We start from the raw sequence: 20,725 nt of genomic DNA, 5'->3' as shown, positions 1-20,725 counted from the left end.
CTTGCTTTGTAATTATCGCAGGGAAGGGCCAACACAAATTTGAATAGACAACCCTCGTGTAGTAGTGAGTAGTAAGACTTTATTTAAATTGTAAATTGTAAGAAAACACCACAAGATCACTGTCAAATGTTATCATTATTGTAAAACCTATCCAGGTTGCTACAAAAATGGTTTTCGAAGGCCACTTTTAAAGCTGTGGCTAGTGAGCATGGTTTAAAGTTTTTTTTTCATTAGCAGTTTGTTTAACAATAGGGCCAGGGCCCATTGTTGGGTCGCCAAAAAACATTGGTTTCTCAGCTTTGGTCCTTATGGGCGCCAGGGGTACTCAGTTGTTATTGTTTTTTGTTTTTTTTATTAGTTTATTTGAACAGGAACAATGCACCTTGATCAACATTGCTGTAAATGTGCAAGTCTTAGCTACAAAGCTAGTTTGCAACCATAGTCCCTGGGTAAGATGTAGATTGCCAGGAGCAAACAATGTACAATTAAAACAACAATCATTAAGAGCCTAATTAAAATAGTAAAAAAATGTATTAATATCTCACACACATCTACAGCAACATTCAGCACAGGCACTATACATTAAGCTTCAACAGCACCATGAACAATTACACACAGGCATGGTTACACAGAGAGCAGGCAGGAAGCACAAAGCAGCAAACGAAAATACATTAATGACGATGTTCACAAGTCTGATTCTCAAGTAACCATGATTTTAGCATATTTTTGAATTGCCTTAATGTATCAACATATCATATATGAGAAGGGATAATGTTCCAAAACTGGACTGCCCTTACTGAGAAGGCAGACTGGCTGAAGGCACTTTTCCTGAAGGGAACTTTCAGGTTGTTTGAGGAGGCAGATCTAGTTTGTCCCCTGCTCAAATGTACAAAATAAAAAGTGGTGGTGGGGCCAAACTACGCAAGATTTATAAACCAGATTAGCATCATGAAATTTTACCAAATTTTACTAGTTCAGTAGCTGATATTTTTCCAATATATTACAGTGATGATGACGAAAAGATTTCATGTCCAGGACTTTCAGAGCCTGCTTATAGAAAGAGCAGATCGGTTTCAGTGTTGTCTTACAGCCATGAGACCAGCTGGTGACACAGTAAGACAAATGTGGAATTATAATTGTATTAAAAAAATTATTCAGCAGTGTCTGTATTCAAACTCTGTCTGATATACTTAAAATTAGCTAGATTTAGTTTAGCCGTGCAAATTACTTACTCGACATGCTTTTTAAATGTAAATTGTGAATATAAAATGATTCCCAAGTATTTATACAAAGTTACAATGCAGATATTTTCTCCTGCAATGAGCACCACAGGATCTGGTAAATCGGATTTCTTCTTAGTAAAAAACATACACTCCGTCTTTTTAACATTTAAATGAAGACATGAGTTGTAAAACCATTTAGAAACAGACTCCATGGTTTTAGAGTTTTCTTGCGACTTCCTGCTTGTCCTTCCCATGTACATGGACCACAGTATCATCTGTGTACATTTGTATTTCACATTCAAAGCACACATATGGCAGGTCACTGATGTAGAGACTAAATAAAAGTGGCCCCAGAATTAACCCATGTGGTACACCTACGTCATTAGCAAGATGACAGGAAAATTCATGTTTTAACCCTGACAGCTTGTTCTACCATCTAAATAAAACTTCATCTAATGTATAACATCAGCAGTGTTGGGTTAGTTACTGAAAACCAGTAACTAGTTACAGTTACTTTATTTCAAAAGTAACTCAGTTACTTACACCAAAAAGTAATGCGTTACTGTGAAAAGTAACTATTTAGTTACTTCTTTTTTTCTTCTTTTTTTTTTAAGGCTCCCATTAATGCCCTTTTAGCCTTCATTTCAGTACTGTTATTGCTCTGGAGAATAATACAATCTGTTGATCAACTTGACATGCATTTGCATCACTGAACTTTGCTAAGCAATGTGGTCTACATACAACACACGAAGACAAAGATATGTTTCAAAGGGCCAATTTATTTCAGGCCAGAACAAATTGACAAAACTATTTTAGATAGCTGCAACATAACATACATAAGTAACAAACAGCATAATAACATGTCACAACATAGCTGTAAACCTGGCTTCACCCAAGGAAGGCACACATGACATACACAAAGCCTAACCAGGCATTTTTTCTCTCAAGGAATTGAGAAATAAAATCATGTGTTCAGGAGATCAACACTGTACTGAAGCCCAGAACACTACACATTTCCCCAGTTTTAGTTTAGAGATAAGGAAAGATTGGCCTGGCCCACTAGGATCCCTCTTTATGTTTGTGAACTTTATAGTCTATACATTTAGAGCAGTGGTTCTTAACCTTGTTGGAGGTACCGAACCCAACCAGTTTCATATGTGCATTCACCGAACCCTTCAAGACAGTGTTATATGTTTTTTTTACTGGTGCACAAAATGAACCGTGCATGAACATCACCTTGTTCAAAGAACAAAACCAACACAGTGCATGAACTCACAACAAATTACACCCCTACAAATCAGATGGAAAATTACAAGGAACATAGTTTGGGGGTATCCATAATACGTCGATAGGGAGAAGTTTTTATTTACACGATGAGTCGGGTGTGTCTTGACCTCCGCGGTGGAGGCTCCGTCGAACCCCTGAAGCCGACTCACCGAACCCCTAGTGTTCGATCAAACCCAGGTTAAGAACCACTGATTTAGAGTGATGTGATAATCAAACACTCTAGAAGTCTAGAATGAAAGAGCAACAGTATATGAGAGAATTTACAGAGTGTGTACCTTTAGTGCTGAATGATGAGCAGAGGCATAGTTTGGAGTGTTTTCTTTAGCTCGCTTTCCATGTTTATGTCCTCCCTGTCCAGGTACTTTGAAAATGTTTCCGTAGAAATAGCCTGCATGTCTTCTAGCACATACGCCGCAATGGCTCTATCAATGTAGTCCTGGCTAGCAGTGCCTCCGATAAAATCCTTAGGTGGCGGTGGAGATGGAGGTGAAGTGGCATCGGAGTCTATGTCTCTCTTTACTAGCTTCGTCGAAGCATGTTGCTTTTGTAGGTGTTTCAGCAGATTTGACTTGCTGTTTTGGGCAGTAGATAGGATCTTTGATCCAAGACACGACTTACATTTAACTAAAATGTTATTTTCTTTGTGCTCGACAAAAGAAAAGTAGTGAGACTATCTCCATGTTAAGAAACTCGACTTCGCCATGATGTCTTGTTAGTAAACACAGACACGCCACCTCAACCACACACACACACATGCACACGCACACACAGCGCGCCTCTTGTGAGACAGGAAGATTCAGAAGGACAACGCTGCAACTCTCCAATAAAACACACTCAGATCTTCTGTTTCAGCCGATACTACATAAAAAAATAACGCAGTAACGCATCATGTAGTAACGGTAACTGAGTTACTGAATATAAAAAATAACGCGTTAGACTACTAGTTACTGCCGAAAATAAAGGCGTTACAGTCAACATTCCCTCTAAGGGGCAATTGCGCACTGTTCAAGCGTCCTCTGCGCACAGCAAATATATGCCACGCACCAAATCAAACCCATCTGAATTCTAAACAAAATAAACACATTTATTCTGTGTAATTTTGCAATGCAACTCTGAGTGACAGTGACAACAAGCGGCCCTTGTTGTCAACACCGTTCAATTGAACACCGTTCAATTATTGTAACGTCTATCGAGATGCTTCGAGGACAGGAATTATATCGATCACTTTATTGAGCAAAACTGTTTATATTCGGCCATAACCACACCAAAAACATGAGTAAAAAACTTCTATCTCGAAAAACTAGTCATTTTCTGCCGTACAAACCAGGCCAAAACCAACTTGTCATCTGTCACCAACATGCATACCACTAAACCACTGGTGCGTTTATGGCCACACAAAAAGTCGGACAACTCACACACCACACAAAGTTACACTATGACTCCTCAGTCATACGTGTGCTTATTCTACTGTCATTTATTATTAATGTTAATTTATTTATATTAATCATGGAATGCTGTTACTAGAGAAAGTTACAGGAATGCACACTTCATCCTATGCTTACATTTCATTGTGCAACATGAGGATGTTTAAGGGGAGCTAAATGTGATCTCTGAAAGGGGTACAAATGATTTCCAAAGCAGGACCCCCACCCAAACATATTGTACAATACTAATCCATAGCTTATGAAAAACAAAATTTATTTTATTTTCATTACAAGTGGGCCAAATCACTAATATTACTAAATAATCTCATGAAAATGACTCCTCTCATTTGAGTGTTATTATAAAAGATTGGTTTGAGACAGGTGTGCTGCTGGTATTGCCACGTGTGATGTTGCTCACATGTGCTCCACTGAATGCTCAGGGAGTTTTTGTGTTTGCTCAGACACATGAACAATTAGAGGGAACATTGGTTACAGTAATGCGTTACTTTGTAACGCGTTAGTCCCAACACTGAACATCAGGAGAGAAATTAAAGGCCTACTGAAACCCACTACTACCAACCACGCAGTCTGATAGTTTATATATCAATGATGAAATCTTAACATTTCAACACATGCCAATACGGCCGGGTTAACTTATAAAGTGCAATTTTAAAATTCCTGCCACACTTCCGGTTGAAAAACTCCTTTGGATATGATTTATGCGCGTGACGTCACAAAAGCAACGGAAGTGGTTGGACCCCATCGGACCCGATAGAAAACCCTCTTGTTTTCTTCGACAAAATTCCACATTATTCTGGACATCTGTGTTGGTGAATCTTTTGCAATTTGTTTAATGAACAATGGAGACTGCAAAGAAGAACGTTGTAGGTGGGATCGATCGGTGTCTTAGCGGCTAAGTACAATACTGTAATATCTGTGATATTTGCATTAGTGTACTGTCTTTAAGGGTTTGGGGAACGCGTGAGTTGGCGGAGAACTTGTGTGTGTGAGTGTGAGTTTTGGCTAACAGCAGCTCGTGTATGTGTGTGCGTTACTTTTTGAACTACAACCAGTTACCGCTTTTTAATAAAGCGATTGAGCAGCGCTTCCTCGTCTGTGTGACTCCTTCTTCACTGCGGGGCATTACAATACTTACAGCAACACAACAAGGACTACTTACTACGCCTAGCCGATGCTTGCCGCCAAACCCACGGATGAAGTCCTTCGTCGTGCCGTTGATCGCTGGAATGCAGGTGAGCACGGCTGTTGATGGGTTTCTATCTTCATTTGAGAACGATGCTACGCGCTAGCTCAGTAGCTAAGTGTGTCACCGATGTATTGTCTTGGAGATAAGTCACTTTAAATGTCCATTTCGCGTGCTCGACTCTCATTTTCAAGAGGATATAGTATCCGAGGTGGTTTAAAATACAAATCCGTGATTCACAATAGAAAAAGGAGAGAGTACATAGTTCTGTGAGGTCTGGTTGCTAAGTTAGCTTCAATGGCGTCGTTAGCACAGCATTGTTAACCTTCGCCAGCCTGGAAAGCATTAACCGTGTATTTACATGTCCACGGTTTAATAGTATTGTTGATTTTCTATCTATCCTTCCAGTCAGGGGTTTATTTATTTTGCTTCTATCTTCATTTGAGAACGATGCTATCGCGCTAGCTCAGTAGCTAAGTGTGTCACCGATGTATTGTCTTGGAGATAAAAGTCACTTTAAATGTCCATTTGCGTGCTCGACTCTCATTTTCAAGAGGATATAGTATCCGAGGTGGTTTAAAATACAAATCCGTGATTCACAATAGAAAAAGGAGAGAGTACATAGCTCTGTGAGGTCTGGTTGCTAAGTTAGCTTCAATGGCGTCGTTAGCACAGCATTGTTAACCTTCGCCAGCCTGGAAAGCATTAACCGTGTATTTACATGTCCACGGTTTAATAGTATTGTTGATTTTCTATCTATCCTTCCAGTCAGGGGTTTATTTTTTTTGTTTCTATATGCAGTTAAAGCACGATGCTATCACGTTAGCTCGTAGCTAAAGCATTTCGCCGATGTATTGTCGTGGAGATAAAAGGCACTGAATGTCCATTTCGCGTTCTCGACTCTCATTTTCAAGAGGATATAGTATCCGAGGTGGTTTAAAATACAAATCCGTGATCCACAATAGAAAAAGGAGAGTGTGGAATCCAATGAGCCAGCTTGTACCTAAGTTACGGTCAGAGCGAAAAAAGATACGTCCATCACTGCCTCTCAAGTCGTTCACTGTAAAGTTCCTCATCTACGAATCTTTCATCCTCGCTCAAATTAATGGGGTAATCATCACTTTCTCGGTCCGAATCTCTCTCGCTCCATTGTAAACAATGGGGAATTGTGAGGAATACTAGCTCCTGTGACGTCACGCTACTTCCGGTACAGGCAAGGCTTTTTTTTTATCAGCGAGCAAAAGTTGCGAACTTTATCGTCGATTTTCTCTACTAAATCCTTTCAGCAAAAATATGGCAATATCGCGAAATGATCAAGTATGACACATAGAATGGATGTGCTATTCCCGTTTAAATAAATAAAAATCATTTCAGTAGGCCTTTAAATCCTGACAATTTTGAGATGAGAACATCATGACTAATGGTATCAAATGCCCTCTTTAAGTCCAGGAAAACAACACCAACTACACCCCCCTTGTCCATCTTGGATTTTACATTCCCCCCCAAAAAAACAAGCGGCAGTGTTGGTGGAATGGTTGGCTCTAAAGCCAAACTGCATGGCGTGTAGTCTGTACGGCGAGTTGTTAAGATGGGCCAATAGCTGGTCACACCTCTCATCAATCTTTGATACCACAGGGAGAATTCTAATAGGTCTGTAGTTTGTGACCTCATTTGTTTTCCTGACTTAAAGACCGGCGTGACAATGGCTGGCTTCCAGTCTCTTAGGCACAGAGCCTATCTAAAGAATGCATTTATTATTTTGGTGATAGGACCAGACAGTGCCTCTCTGTGAGCTTTTAGCAGTATGGAGTCCATTCCATACGCATCCTTAGATCTGGAGTTTTTTAAGTACACTTATTAATTTGTCCACTTTTGATTGTGAGACTTCATTTAGAAAAAACACAGGATGGGTTGAACTCAAGGGTACATCTTGTATAGAGTCAGGAGGAGGACTGCATGTTAACAGTTTAATAGACTGAACAAAATACTCATTAAATGCAGACGCAACTTAATGATAAATAAATGATAAATGGGTTATACTTGTATAGCACTTTTCTACCTTCAAGGTACTCAAAGCGCTTTGACAGTATTTCCACATTCACCCATTCACACACACATTCACACACTGATGGCGGGAGCTGCCATGCAAGGCGCTAACCAGCACCCATCAGGAGCAAGGGTGAAGTGTCTTGCCCAAGGACACAACGGACGTGACTAGGATGGTAGAAGTTGGGGATTGAACCCCAGTAACCAGCAACCCTCCGATTGCTGGCACGGCCACTCTACCAACTTCGCCACGCCAATTCATTTCATTCATTCGCGTTCCAACTTGCGATGGACCTTCTGATATACAACCATTTATCAGTAGTTGCAATTTACTGTCTGCAATTTTGTGGTCTTTTCCTGTCATTGTTTTTAGCTGGTCCCAAATCATTTTACAGTTTCCCTTCCCTTCTTTGATTTTAGTTATAAAAAAGGATGCTTTAGCATTTCTTAGTTCTGTTATTACTGTAATTCTGAGGGTCATATACCTGTGCTTATCATTCACTTGTTTAGATTTTAATGCTGCTCTTAAGGCCAAATATTTCTCTTTCATCAATCTTTATGTGTGTTTGTTTATCCATGGGAATTTTTTTTTTTTTTTTTTTTTTTTAAACGTCTAGGTTTTGTTTCTTTTTTAAACTGTTTTAATATTGAGTTAATTGTAGAGATGAACATATGACATATCAGTTTCCACATCCATTCCAATTCACCCCAGTTGATTTCATTCATTTTATCATTGAAATTGTAAAGCTCATTTTTGGGAATTTTAAAATATCCACATTTAGTTTGATTGTATTTTCTTTTCGGTAATTTTGTAGATACAAGTGTTAGGTTATGATCAGATCAGACCAGTGATCATGTTAAAAGATGTTGTTATCCTATCTGACTTATTGCTAAACAGTAGATCAATTTGGCTCTGGCTTATATGAGTTAACCTTGTTGGACCTTTAACAAGTTGTACAAGGTCATGTTTAATTATTCGGGTCTTAAAGGCTTTTCTCATCATTTTATTTTCATACTCATTTAGTAATGCACTTTTCCACCACAAGTGGCAGTAATGACAAAATCAAACAGAAGAAGTACAAATTTTAACTTTACAAAAAATGTACACTTCTCCACTTCTTGGAGAAGTGTAAAAAATATGAATACAGTGGTGACGCTGTATTTTAATTTGTACTTTAATTTTATTCCAATCCATCCATCCATCCATCCATTTTCTACCGCTTATCCCTTTTGGGGTCGCGGTAGCTACAATCGGGCGGAAGGCGGGGTACACCCTGGACAAGTCGCCACCTCATCGCAGGGCCAACACAGATAGACAGACAACATTCACACTCACATTCACACACTAGGGCCAATTTAGTGTTGCCAATCAACCTATCCCCAGGTGCATGTCTTTGGAGGTGGGAGGAAGCCGGAGTACCCGGAGGGAACCCACGCAGTCACGGGGAGAACATGCAAACTCCACACAGAAAGATCCCGAGCCCGGGATTGAACCCAGGACTACTCAGGACCTTCGTATTGTGAGGCAGACGCACTAACTCCTCTCCCACCGTGCTGCCCTTTATTCCAATCCAATCCACTTTATTTATATAGCATATTTCAAAAAACAATAGAAGTTTCACAAAGTGCCGCACAGAAGTTAAGACATACTGTATATACTAGAAGAGTTAGTAATATAAAACATTTAACTATAAAAATAATAAAAACATAAAATACATCAGAGAAAATAAATTAGACTAAATTCAAACAACTCTCATGCTGGTTTAAAAGCCAAAGAGTAAAAATATGTTTTAGGACATGATTTAAAACTCATTGAAGAGGGAGCCGTCCGAATAGCAAGAGGGATATTGTTCCAAAGTTTTGGAGCCACAGCAGAAAATGCACGATCACATCTGGATTTTAAAAAGGTTTTTGGGACAACAAGAAGAAATTGATCAGCTGACCTTAGAGACCTTGTGGAGGTGTACAATTTTAAAAGGACTGACATATATTGTGGCGCTAATCCGTTAAGAAATTAAAAAACAAACAACAATATTTTAAAATGAATTGTAAAATGAACTGGGAGCCAGTGAAGGGATGCTAAAATGGGGGTAATGTGTTCATGTTTTTAGTGGCAGTTAAAAGGCGAGCAGCAGCATATCGAGAGTTTGAGGCCTGGTTCATTCCAACGTAGACGGAGTTGCAGTAGTCCAAACGTGATGAAATAAAAGCATGGATTACCCCCTCAAAATTGTTAAAAGACAAAAGTGATTTAATTTTTGCTTTCTCTTAGATGATAAAAACTAGATCGTACAACGGAGTTAAAGGGAAACTTCGGTTTTTTTCAACCTGGGCCCTGTTTTCATAATTTTTTCTGTATATGTGAGTGCTGGATAAAACATTTTTTGAGGTCGCGCCAGTATTGAGCAGGGCAGGCAGCCTCCAGCCCAGCTAACGCTCGTACACAGGGCAAATGGCTCTCGTCAAAATTCGGCCTATAAACATGCATTTTTTTCACACTGACAGGCTCAGATAGTTACAATGAGTGTCCGACAACATACTAGAAAGGAGAAATTAACGTATGTCTCTACCTTTAGCTGGAGATCGCTGTATGTTGTGAGCTGTGTCCAAATCTCACCACGCTACAAATCTCGTTCCGAAATCTCGCGATAACTCGCGACAAAACACCGGTGGAAAAACAGTTACCTGACTGAGGTGAAGAGAGATGACTGAAGTGATTTTCTGTTGGATTACCGAAGACTGTTATTTTAGTTTTATAGAAAAGTTTGTTTGTTTGTCTGTCATGGCTGAATTTTTGCCTGATGTGGACGATTTGATTTGTCGCGAGTTATCGCGAGATTTCGGAACGAGATTTGTAGCGTGGTGAGATTTGGACACAGCTCACAACATACAGCGATCTCCAGCTAAAGGTAGAGACATACGTTAATTTCTCCTTTCTAGTATGTTGTCGGACACTCATTGTAACTATCTGAGCCTGTCAGTGTGAAAAAAATGCATGTTTATAGGCCGAATTTTGACGAGAGCCATTTGCCCTGTGTACGAGCGTTAGCTGGGCTGGAGGCTGCCTGCCCTGCTCAATACTGGCGCGACCTCAAAAAATGTTTTATCCAGCACTCACATATACAGAAAAAATTATGAAAACAGGGCCCAGGTTGAAAAAAACCGAAGTTTCCCTTTAACCTGCTGCTCCAATTTTATTTTATTGACAGTATAGTTAAGATGCTAGAGCCTATTATACTAAATACATAAAACAAAAACATTAAATGGACTTATTTCTGTAAGCAGAACTTGAACTTAAATTTTTTTCCCCAATTGGAAAAACAAGGTCAGATGTGGTCTTTTTATTACCATCACTTGATCACAACATTCTCGCCCGTTTGTCCGTGTTGATGGGCGTGTATTTTCCATCCCATTTGAAGCTGAAATATTACCACAACAGGACATTTGGCTATTTAAATCATATTTTTCCCTCCTAATTTTTGTTACTTTGCGGCACTTCTTACCGGCGAGTCGCGAATAGAGAGCCAGTCTGCACATACTTCCTGTATGTGTGTAAAGCTGGCGCGTCACTCTGCGCCCACCGAGACAAAGATTGTCAATGACTGAAATAAGGGCTCACTGCGTTCAGTTAATTCTACTGTTAAATAAACATGCTCAGTTGCTGAGAGCCACGTACTACCTGTTTGAAGCGAGAGACGAACAAACGCGAGGCTCATTAGTCCTGATTGGTAAACATGTCTGTCACTCAAATGCCAGTGATGTCAGAGGAAAAAAAAGTGTTCGATGTAGAAACTAGACGCATATAGTTTATAAGGACCTAACGTGGGATTTATATGTATTAATATAACATTATTAGCCAGTGTGCTGAGTGATGAACTGCACTATCTACAACTACAACTACTTACTAGCTTCTGCTTGAACACCACTTCAGTACGGTAGCACCACTGCTTTGTGGTTAAAATATTAACATATAACCCTGGTAGCACACAATATTCTTTAATATTATGGAAGTAATTAAAGTGGATAAACTGTTGATAAATTGGTGAAGGACTAGAGCGTTGGTTTGCGTTGCTCTCTTTTCTAATCCTATACGCGGTCCTCTTACTGTTGGCGCTATGTATAGGACATTTTGGGCCCTGTTTAAAATAGGTGCCCAGCTAACATTACATGTTCCATTCCCTAAATATTAGCCATTTACCCTAAATACAGTCTCCCACAAAGGCTGCCTTACAAGGGAAAGGATGTATGGCATGCTTCGCTGTGGCTTGGGCGAGAGCTCAAACTGTGAGCGGCGGTCAAGCGGATGGTCCCATCAATAGCCCGCTTGATGATGTGATAGGAAAAGAATATTCCAGTAAGAATGGTCATAACCACATTAACACAGCTGGAGCCTAAGACTTGTGTTGTTACTTATTTAGGAGGGACAGTTGTTTACTCTCTATACATAAATTCTTCTCAAATAGTGGGGCGGGCCCCCATGGGGGCACAGTACGATGGCAGGGTGGGCCTGTGTGACCCTGGGTAACATGCTTTATCAGTATCATGCTTCAAACCTGCTTCGAAAAGCTGTGATCTACAAAATGTGCTAATTGCAACCATTAATCTAGACTGCCTCATTTGTTTACAAAAAAATCAGCACAAAATGTTTTATTTATTTTGTTCAGTAGGTCAGAGTGTTTTATATATTATGTTACTTAATGTTGCTCACTTGCTCATCAATTTAAAGGTACTATTATTTATTGAGTTCATTACATTTTTCTGTATCAAATGGTTCAAGTCGGTCCAAAAAATGTCATAATTTAAATGGGAATTGCACTTTTTTTTGGAATTTTGCACATTGTTCACAATCATTATGAAAGACATGACGACGGATGGATTTTTTTTCAAATGCACTCTAAATATTAAATAAACGTAAAAAAAGGTCCGCTTACAGCGGAGCCATAAGGAGCTCCACTATTTCGCCCATAAAATCCAATAAATAACCATTCAAAAAGCGTCAACGATACTCAATTTACATTTCGGGACTTGAATATTAACCAAGTATTAGTGATATTGTTATTATAAACGCTAATGCAGACAAACTATTTATAGCGGCTCGATGATCACAAGCGTGTGTGCCTATGTTTACATTACATTCTTTCTTTCACACAGGTTGTGAATTTAACGTGTGAATAAATGATCAGTTATAGACTTGGAGAAGAGGTAAGATTATATAAGTTTCACTTCTTCTCACTCCTTTGAATGTAGGAATCGTGCAAATGTAACCTTGTGATGTAACTTAACAAATATATTATGGATGCATCAAAATTAAAACTCTTGGCTAAAACCAAAACACAGAGAGGAATTATTAGGCCAATTATTACACCAATTATTACTACCATTGCTTATGGGTCTTTCTGGGATATATTGAAGTATGTCCACACCGCAGATGTGTTGCCTCCACTCCAGACGAAGGATGGGCTGGTATGAGATTCTGACGGTATGATAACCTTTGGAAAAAATATCACGGTTTCACAGTTTCACTTTACGGTTCTATAATTATAGCTCTAAAATGTTATTTTAAAATGTCTTTATTAAAAGAAGAGAAAAATACATTCAGCTTAACAGTAATTGTTATACATTATAATATAACATGATAAAGGTGGAGCATGTGTATTTAAAGAGATAAAAAATACAGAATTATTTCTTAAAAAATTATTAAGTAAAGCCTACTGTTGCTAAACCTGCATCTCAAGTGACAAAACCAAATTTTCTTCATAAAAAACAAACAAAAACAAAAAACGCAAATAAATGCAATTACTGAGCGGTTCAAGAAGATTACACCGTGAAAGACACGTGTTATAGTAAGATTTAAAAATTGAACAAATAAAAGTATGCCGGAGCTTAAAACTGAATCTCAACATGTTTTGAGGAGGAAGGAACGTTATTGTTCTTGCGCAAGTACAACAACATTTAATTTTAATGTTTACAACTTGTCAACGAGAGTGTTTTGGAGTTATGTATATTTGAGGACTTTTGACTACTTTGCGGCCTAAATTGTAACTTTATTTTAGCGTCAAAGTAAAACATTACAATAGTACTTACCCCTGTGCTAAAACAGAAGATTTAGACATTTTTTAAGTTCAAGCGATTAGCCTCTATCATCTGTCAACAGCCATCACCCTAAGTAGGAAGGACGTTTGTCTGGAGCAGGCATTGGGCCGGGCTGGTCACTAATTTAAGGTATACTTGGTATTAAAAATATACAACTTCAAAGCCACTACCAATGAAAAGATTGCAATGCTAATTTTCAGTAGCCTGTAATTGGACTGGTCCATTTTACATTGGCAGTAAGCTAGTGGCATAAGAGCCAACCTCTATCTCGTATGGTTGTACTGCTTTTTTAAAAGTTTATTCTAAACTGTAATGTTCATTTAACATAATTTCTAGATGTATGTGCACTTCATGTATATATTAATGTACAGTACTTTTCTTGTGTGCTTATTTCAACAGTAACTTCATTGTGGAGACTACAAACAACTTCAAATTAAATGTTTTTCCACCATCTCTAATTTAACAGTTTATCTACTTGCCAAGCTGAATTCCACATTCAAGTAGGGGAAGATTAATATCTGTTAACAAACCAGGGTTGTACAAAGTGCAGCTGTGTTACACTGCAGTAACAAAAAAGGTAGCAACAATTGCAAAATACACAATACAAAATAAAACAATATAAGAAAAAGAAAATGAAAAGATGTCAATACTAATAAGTAATCATATTTATGTTTAAATATATGTGTAACATTTTTTAGCCTTTTTAAAGAGAACCTGAAGCATAGCCAATTATGCAAATTTTACAATGACATCTTATTGACACCGCCCCAGTCATGACGTCAATAAAATCAGATCAGGATCGGAGGCCAAACATGTTGATCAGCATATCCCTAAAATATATTTTGAAAAATGACCATGCTTCAACTTAAAATACTAGTTATAACAATAATAATATACAGTTTATTGTAAAATATATTTTTGCAAGAAACACAACTCAAATAGTAATGGTGGATTATTGGGATATATATTGTATTCTGGGGTGCTAGAAATAACAACGATGTACACTAAACCGAACCAAAACGGCGTCACAGAAAATAAGATCCAACTGGGGATTTTGTGAATTGTTCCACCCTTAACACGTACTAATTTCCCCAAATACTTTGAGTAAAGGGTTTCTAAGGGTTTCATGAGTTTTGAAACCCTTAGATCTTATTTGAAGGTCTAAGCCTGCTAGCAGTCAAAAATACAAGATGATATTTCTTGTGGCTGCCAGCATAGTTTTAAATATGTATTTATTTATAAACCTCAGCTGTTTCTTTCATGTACCAGAAAGAAAAAAACAGAGAGAGCTCTTGCATTCTTGTCTGGAAATATCCTGCTCTAACCATAGTTACGTTCAGTTTCAACAGGCCAGCCTTATCCCTGCATTGTTACACACGTTGTAGCTAGCTTAAGAAGTTCTGACAAAAACAGTGATTGCTTTAAAAGGGGGTTATACAATGTTTTGTTTGTAGAATTCATTACATGCTATGTGCAGACAAGCGAGTCAGCAACCAAAATAAGGGTTATCTATTCTGATTTTAAATTGATTCCTAATTTTCAAAAATCGATGTATTTATTCAAAATGTTTCTTTAATTTATTATTTTAAGAATACATTATTTAAAAGACGTTACTAGTCCATCTCCATTCTTACTCGCTGCGTATATACGTCAGCAACTATCAAAAGGTGGCTTTGTAACAAGTAACCTGATCATTTGAAAAGTTTTTATTAAAATTACTGTACCAAATAATAAATTACAATAATTTATTCTGAATCAAATAGTCACCCTCAGATTTGGAATCAGATCGAATCATGAGGTGATTGCAACATTTAATAAAAACTCAAAATATTGATGGAGTTCATATGTAAATCCTGCTTATTGTATCTTCTTCTAAAGAGAAGTAGAAGTGGACACAGCTATATGTTTATTTTTACAGATCACAACCATCATAATGCTACAGGGACGGTAGATAGGGCTTGAAAGTATGATTTGAAAGTATGTCATAGTAAACACAATGCATTGTGGGTCTAGCGGGCTTCTGAAAGCAAAGCCAAGAAACTGAGGTTAGTGAGCTAATAAAGACAGCAAATGGCTTGGATAGCAGCCAGGAGACAATCAAACATCACCTTTAACAACATGACCTGGTTCATGTTGGTGTGTTTACAGCATTTTTATTCTGGTACGTTTGAATTGAAGCATGTTTTTGTTTCTGTTTCAGATGTAGCATTTAGGAGGCTGTTAGCATTAGCCAAGCTAGCTGCTAGCTGCTAGCTGTTAGTGACAAACAACATTCAGTATTTTGGAAAAAAGCATGCGGTCAGTTTACTTTTAGTCATGAGTAAGCACAACAATGTATTATTTTTGGAGCAGTAGTACAGTGATCAAAGTATTACAAGTAATAATGGGCTTATTTTTTCAGACAAACCTTATGACGCCGGGCACCCTCACTCCATCTCAGACACATAAGAGATGAAAGCCGAAGATTGCATGCAATTTGAACGGACAATGAGCCCTAACAGACTTTGCATATTGAAATTCTTCACTGGTATAAAAACTGACCTGTTGACGAGACATGGACAAGTTTGGCTTCGACAAAAGCGGCAGCTTACTTAAATCTCTTGTCTATTGGACGTACTCATATAGATCAATTCCACCATTTTTACGTAATTTTTCAAGGTAGCTAGCCATTGGAATAGAGTACAGTTTGTCTCAATACGGTCCCTTTATTTTTTTTTTAATTCTTTATGATCCATTTTAATCCACTTTGTTGCTCTCTCTTACAATATCGCAGGTACAGCACAGCCATGTAAACAAAACCTTTGGCCACCAAAATTGGCTACCTCGGCCCCACAAAGCATTGCAAAATCGCGAGCCTTTTCGAAAAGACTCAAGTGCTATAATATAGTATTTGGTAACTAGTTGCATGTCTGGCTGACAAATACAGAGACTACCTATAATGACATACCGATAGTTATAGTTGCACTCTAGGAGCATCTAATGGAAGTCATAATCCAAAATCCTCTGCTGCTCATTATAGCAATACAATAGCAGAATATCGACTTGTAACTACAATTTTCCCCACTAATATTGCGATTTGGTATACCATTATTATTTTTTAGAGTTGATTTTGTTTTCACGTTACAAATTATTTTACTCTGTGATTGGCTGGCAACCAGTCCTTGGTGTACTCCTCTCACTAGTAGTCGAACTAAAGTCATCAAAACCAATAGGGGGTAATCTGATATGTTGACTACTTGACTCATTAAACAATGTAGAGGTCTACCAAACAAGAAACCCCACCTTCACTCTGAATTGGCTGGATTTAAAGCTCTACACTCCTAACAAGGGTTCTGATAGAACAAAGACAAATACATTACTTTGTGACTTTAGGGAGTATAATTATAGTTTAAGAACAAAGGAAATGTGTTCATATAGCATGTTGGCAATAAACCTACTCTGTACGAAGGGGGAGACAGCTCTCAACCAAAGCAATACAACCGGAATGGACAAGCAGAGTAATAGCAAATGGTTCAACTGATAGCAAAGAGAGAGGACTTCACTTACTTGCGTTACTACTTCCACCAGTTCCAACTGTGTTGATGGTTGCTGGTACAGAGGATGATGGGTAAAGAGGCAGGTGTCCATTCTCACATCCCTGCTGTTGCCAGCCTCCACCCAATCCTGAATCCCTGGAGTTCTGCCACCCATTTAGGCGATCGTCTGACCCATAGCGCTGGTGGTGGTGCGAAGAGTACAGGTTAACTGAAGAGGAGGTATTGGTGGAGGATCCTGATGATGTAAGGGTGGACGGCGGAGTGGATTGACGATTATGCGGAGATGGCCTTTCCAGTGAGTCTCCCCTGGCAGCGGCCCTCTCCTCCAGGTGGTTGAGCCACAGAGCCAATGCGGCACGGTCCTCTAGGGAGGTGGCAGGGTGGATGAGGGCATACGATAAGAGTTGGCGAGACTCTTCCAGGTGACGGCCATGCTCAATAGTGTGAGCAAGGATGCGCGGTAGCAGGCGCATGTACTCGCCTTTGGCTTCTACGTTGCCTGGTTTGAGTAGTGGCAAATGGGTGAGGACAAGTGAGATGACATGTTCTTTTGTCTCGCCTTGCCACTGGCTGATGGCCTCTGTGGAGAAAAAGAAAGCAGGAAAAAGATTGTTACGCCAATAAAACAAAATGCTAGATGTTCTTTACTCTAATTGTCTTGATTCCACAAAATTGAATAAACAACAGCACTTTGATATTTTCCAAAGTAAAGTGTATTCCTTGCTCATGATGTTCCCTTTTTTGCTTTCTTTTGATGCGTACTCAAGTAAGACTCAAAAGAAATCCACACAGACCGGAAAATTGCAGTAATAAGGTATACAAATGATGAATGATTAAAAGGCTGTGTATGTCACAGTTTAAATATGAGCACTACCGGACATTCCCTACCCTAACAATGTTACTGTATGTTTAACGAACGAGGTCAAACTACAAAATACACCTGACACCATGTTCGAAGATATCATGATCTACTTTGTGGTAACAGCTCACTAGGTTCTTCAGAATGGACAGCGGCAACACCGATGAGGCACATGAAAACCCACAGACACAATGCCTTCCAAAGGTTCACAATTATAGTAAACCCTCCCCACTTTAAGCTTCATATTTTGCAGCTTCACTCTTACATTCTTTTAGCAAAATGTATTTATTTTTGGCCTACTTGAAATCTTAAAGTAAGTCATAATTATTATGTGTTATATGTATGACACTATAGTATTTTGGGCAGCACGATGTGCCTCACAATACGGAGGTCCTGTGTTCGTTCAATCCCCGGGCTCGGGGTCTTTCTGTGTTTTACATGCACATGCATCCTCTGCTGTTGCCGTTTCTAAGACGCAGTCGAAGTGGAGGCACGTAAATAAGACCGCCCACAAAACAGCGCATTTTGAAGACACAGTCAGAAATCGGCTTGAAGTGTGTCTGTAATACAATCAATGCAAATTTTGATAAAATAATTTTGTTTGATTGATTGATTGAGACTTTTATTAGTAGATTGCACAGGGAAGTACATATTCCGTACAATTGACCACTAAATGGTAACACCCGAATACGTTTTTCAACTTGTTTAAGTCGGGGTCCAATCACCATTACATGTTATGTAGACCACAAGAAAGTGTTTAAAATGTAGGGGGAAAAAAACATTCCTATTCTTTTTTCAAGGAAAATAAGTTCCCTTAAAGGTTTCTCTATGTCCCCATTGGGTTGAGATTTTTCTTGCCCTGATGTGGGATCTGAGCCAAGGATGTCGTTGTGGCTTGTGCAGCCCTTTGAGACATTTGTGATTGAGGGCTATAAAAGTAAACTTTGATTGATTGATGATTGATTGGTTTATGTGACATCGCCCAAATTCACTTACTGTAGTAGACAGCTTAGTCTTATTAATAAAGTTGTAGAAAAAAAAATCACCTTTGTGTCATATTCCTCGAGTATAGATCAATCTCTCTTTTCTAAGAGAGCATCGCCTGTAGGTTCAATGTGCACAATTGAATATCTTAGTTGCTCAGACAGAAATGTGTTTGTACAAGTTTAGCTTGTAGTATGTTGTTTCTTAATGTGGAACGACGTTAATGTGTCTTGTATTAATGTTAACATTTAAGCTAGCTATGGAGCTAGCACTACGTCCGTGAGTTAATCAAAGTACGGCTATCAATCACGTTTTTTTGGTTACTTTAAACGATAATACTAACCGTTGGAAGTTTTACAGTGGTTATCTACAATACCGTTAATGGTTACATCTCTAAGAGCAGTTAAAACCGCCTAATGCAAGTGAACGTACTGAATTTCATAAAACTCCTTTCTACAAACTGTGTTTTATCTTTAACAGTTTGTGCTTTACTTGTTAAATGTCTTATCTGTGTAGTTTTAGCTTCAGTAGTGTTTAATATTTTTAGTAATTGTATTTGTCTTGAAGCCCAGACCAAGAGTGGTAATCGAATACACATGGTTAGTATTTAATCATTGACAATGAAGTCCCAGATCATGGCAGGCTATATGTAATCAATCTAGGTTTATCATAAGAGTTTCAAATATGCCAAATTTACGTTGACCGACGGGCAAAAAAACAACACCACCTAACCCAGTTTTTTCAACAAGGGAAAAAAACTGCAACTGTATTTAAGTACAATTTTTGCTAACAGAGATTGAGAGCCCAATTTATTTTTGATTCTTTACCTATTTATGAAAATTTAATTTTATTGACCTGGAAATTACAATGGTAAAAAACACTAATGAGAAATAAAAGTGTATTGTGTTTGAAAGGGTTACTTGTATTGTTATTATTAGTTTTTCCTATTAGTGCTTAATTTAGTCTCAAAGTAATGTTGACAATAATATAGTTTATCGGCAATCATTTTGATGACAATAAGTCATCCAGCATAAGGCCTACTGACACAGATAAGTCTTAATGTGTAGAACAGGGTTAAGTCACCAGATAGTGTCAGGAAAATAGAAAAAGCAGTAAAAAAAACAAAATCTTTAGATTATTTTACACAAATGTAAGACAAACTTGTATTATTTAATGCAAGTCCATGTCTATGCTAAAGTAATTGAGTCTACTTTAAAATTAAACCACTGAGTAGACATTGAAAAAAGCAACAAATATATTAATAATAATAATAACCAAGTCTAACTGGATTTTCATTGGAATATTATTGGCTATTGAATTTTCTGGCAACTGTCACACATGATCTCAAAAAGGACACAGATTTTGCCATGGATTTCATGCTGGTTTACAGCTATTATGCCTTTTTCACCAATGCCAAAATGACAGTAATAAATAGGAGTGTCCCGATGCAACTTTTTCACTTCTGATATGATACATCCGATATTGCAGCCTTGAGTATTGGCCAATACCGATATCAATCCAATACATCATCAGCACAAAAATACATATTTTAGAATAGATTAGTTTATTTCAAAGGGGACAATGCAATTTCATAAGACACATGACTACACGCGACCCAGCACGTCGAAGGACTACAGGCCGGTGGCTCTAACCTCCCATATCATGAAGACCATGGAGAGGTTGGTCCTGGAACAACTCCGCCCTACAGTCAAGCCCCACCTGGACCCACTCCAATTCGCCTACCAGCCCCCACTGGGAGTGGAGAACGCAGTCATCTACCTGCTGAACCGAGCCCACACCCACCTAGACAAGCCTGCGAGCAGTGTGAGGGTCATGTTTTTTGACTTCTCCAGTGCTTTCAATACCATACGGCCTGGACTACTGGGTGTGAAGTTGGAGACGATGCAGGTGGAGACCCCCTTGGTGTCCTGGGTTGTTGATTACCTGAGTGACAGACCACAGTACGTGCGACTGCAGGACTGTGTGTCTGACAGGCTGGTCAGCAACAGCGGGGCCCCGCAGGGCATAGTCCTCTCCCCCTTCCTCTTCACCACCGATTTCCACTATCA

At 38.6% G+C, this 20,725-nt stretch overlaps 1 protein-coding gene across 2 annotated transcripts in view; it reads right to left on the bottom strand.

Annotated features, from left to right (window-relative positions):
- The window catches only part of samd4a (sterile alpha motif domain containing 4A), a 169,804-nt gene that overhangs the window by 79,408 nt on the left and 69,671 nt on the right, over positions 1-20,725 (bottom strand). For both annotated transcript variants that reach the window (XM_062030506.1, XM_062030507.1), the window contains exon 3: positions 16,824-17,393. In XM_062030506.1, the coding sequence (XP_061886490.1) occupies positions 16,824-17,393 (570 nt within the window). The remainder of the gene's footprint in view (positions 1-16,823; positions 17,394-20,725) is intronic.

This window comes from Entelurus aequoreus, linkage group LG02 (assembly GCF_033978785.1).
Source record: "Entelurus aequoreus isolate RoL-2023_Sb linkage group LG02, RoL_Eaeq_v1.1, whole genome shotgun sequence".
In the NCBI taxonomy this organism is placed as follows: Eukaryota; Metazoa; Chordata; class Actinopteri; order Syngnathiformes; family Syngnathidae; genus Entelurus; species Entelurus aequoreus.
This window is presented reverse-complemented; position numbering and strand designations above follow the sequence as displayed.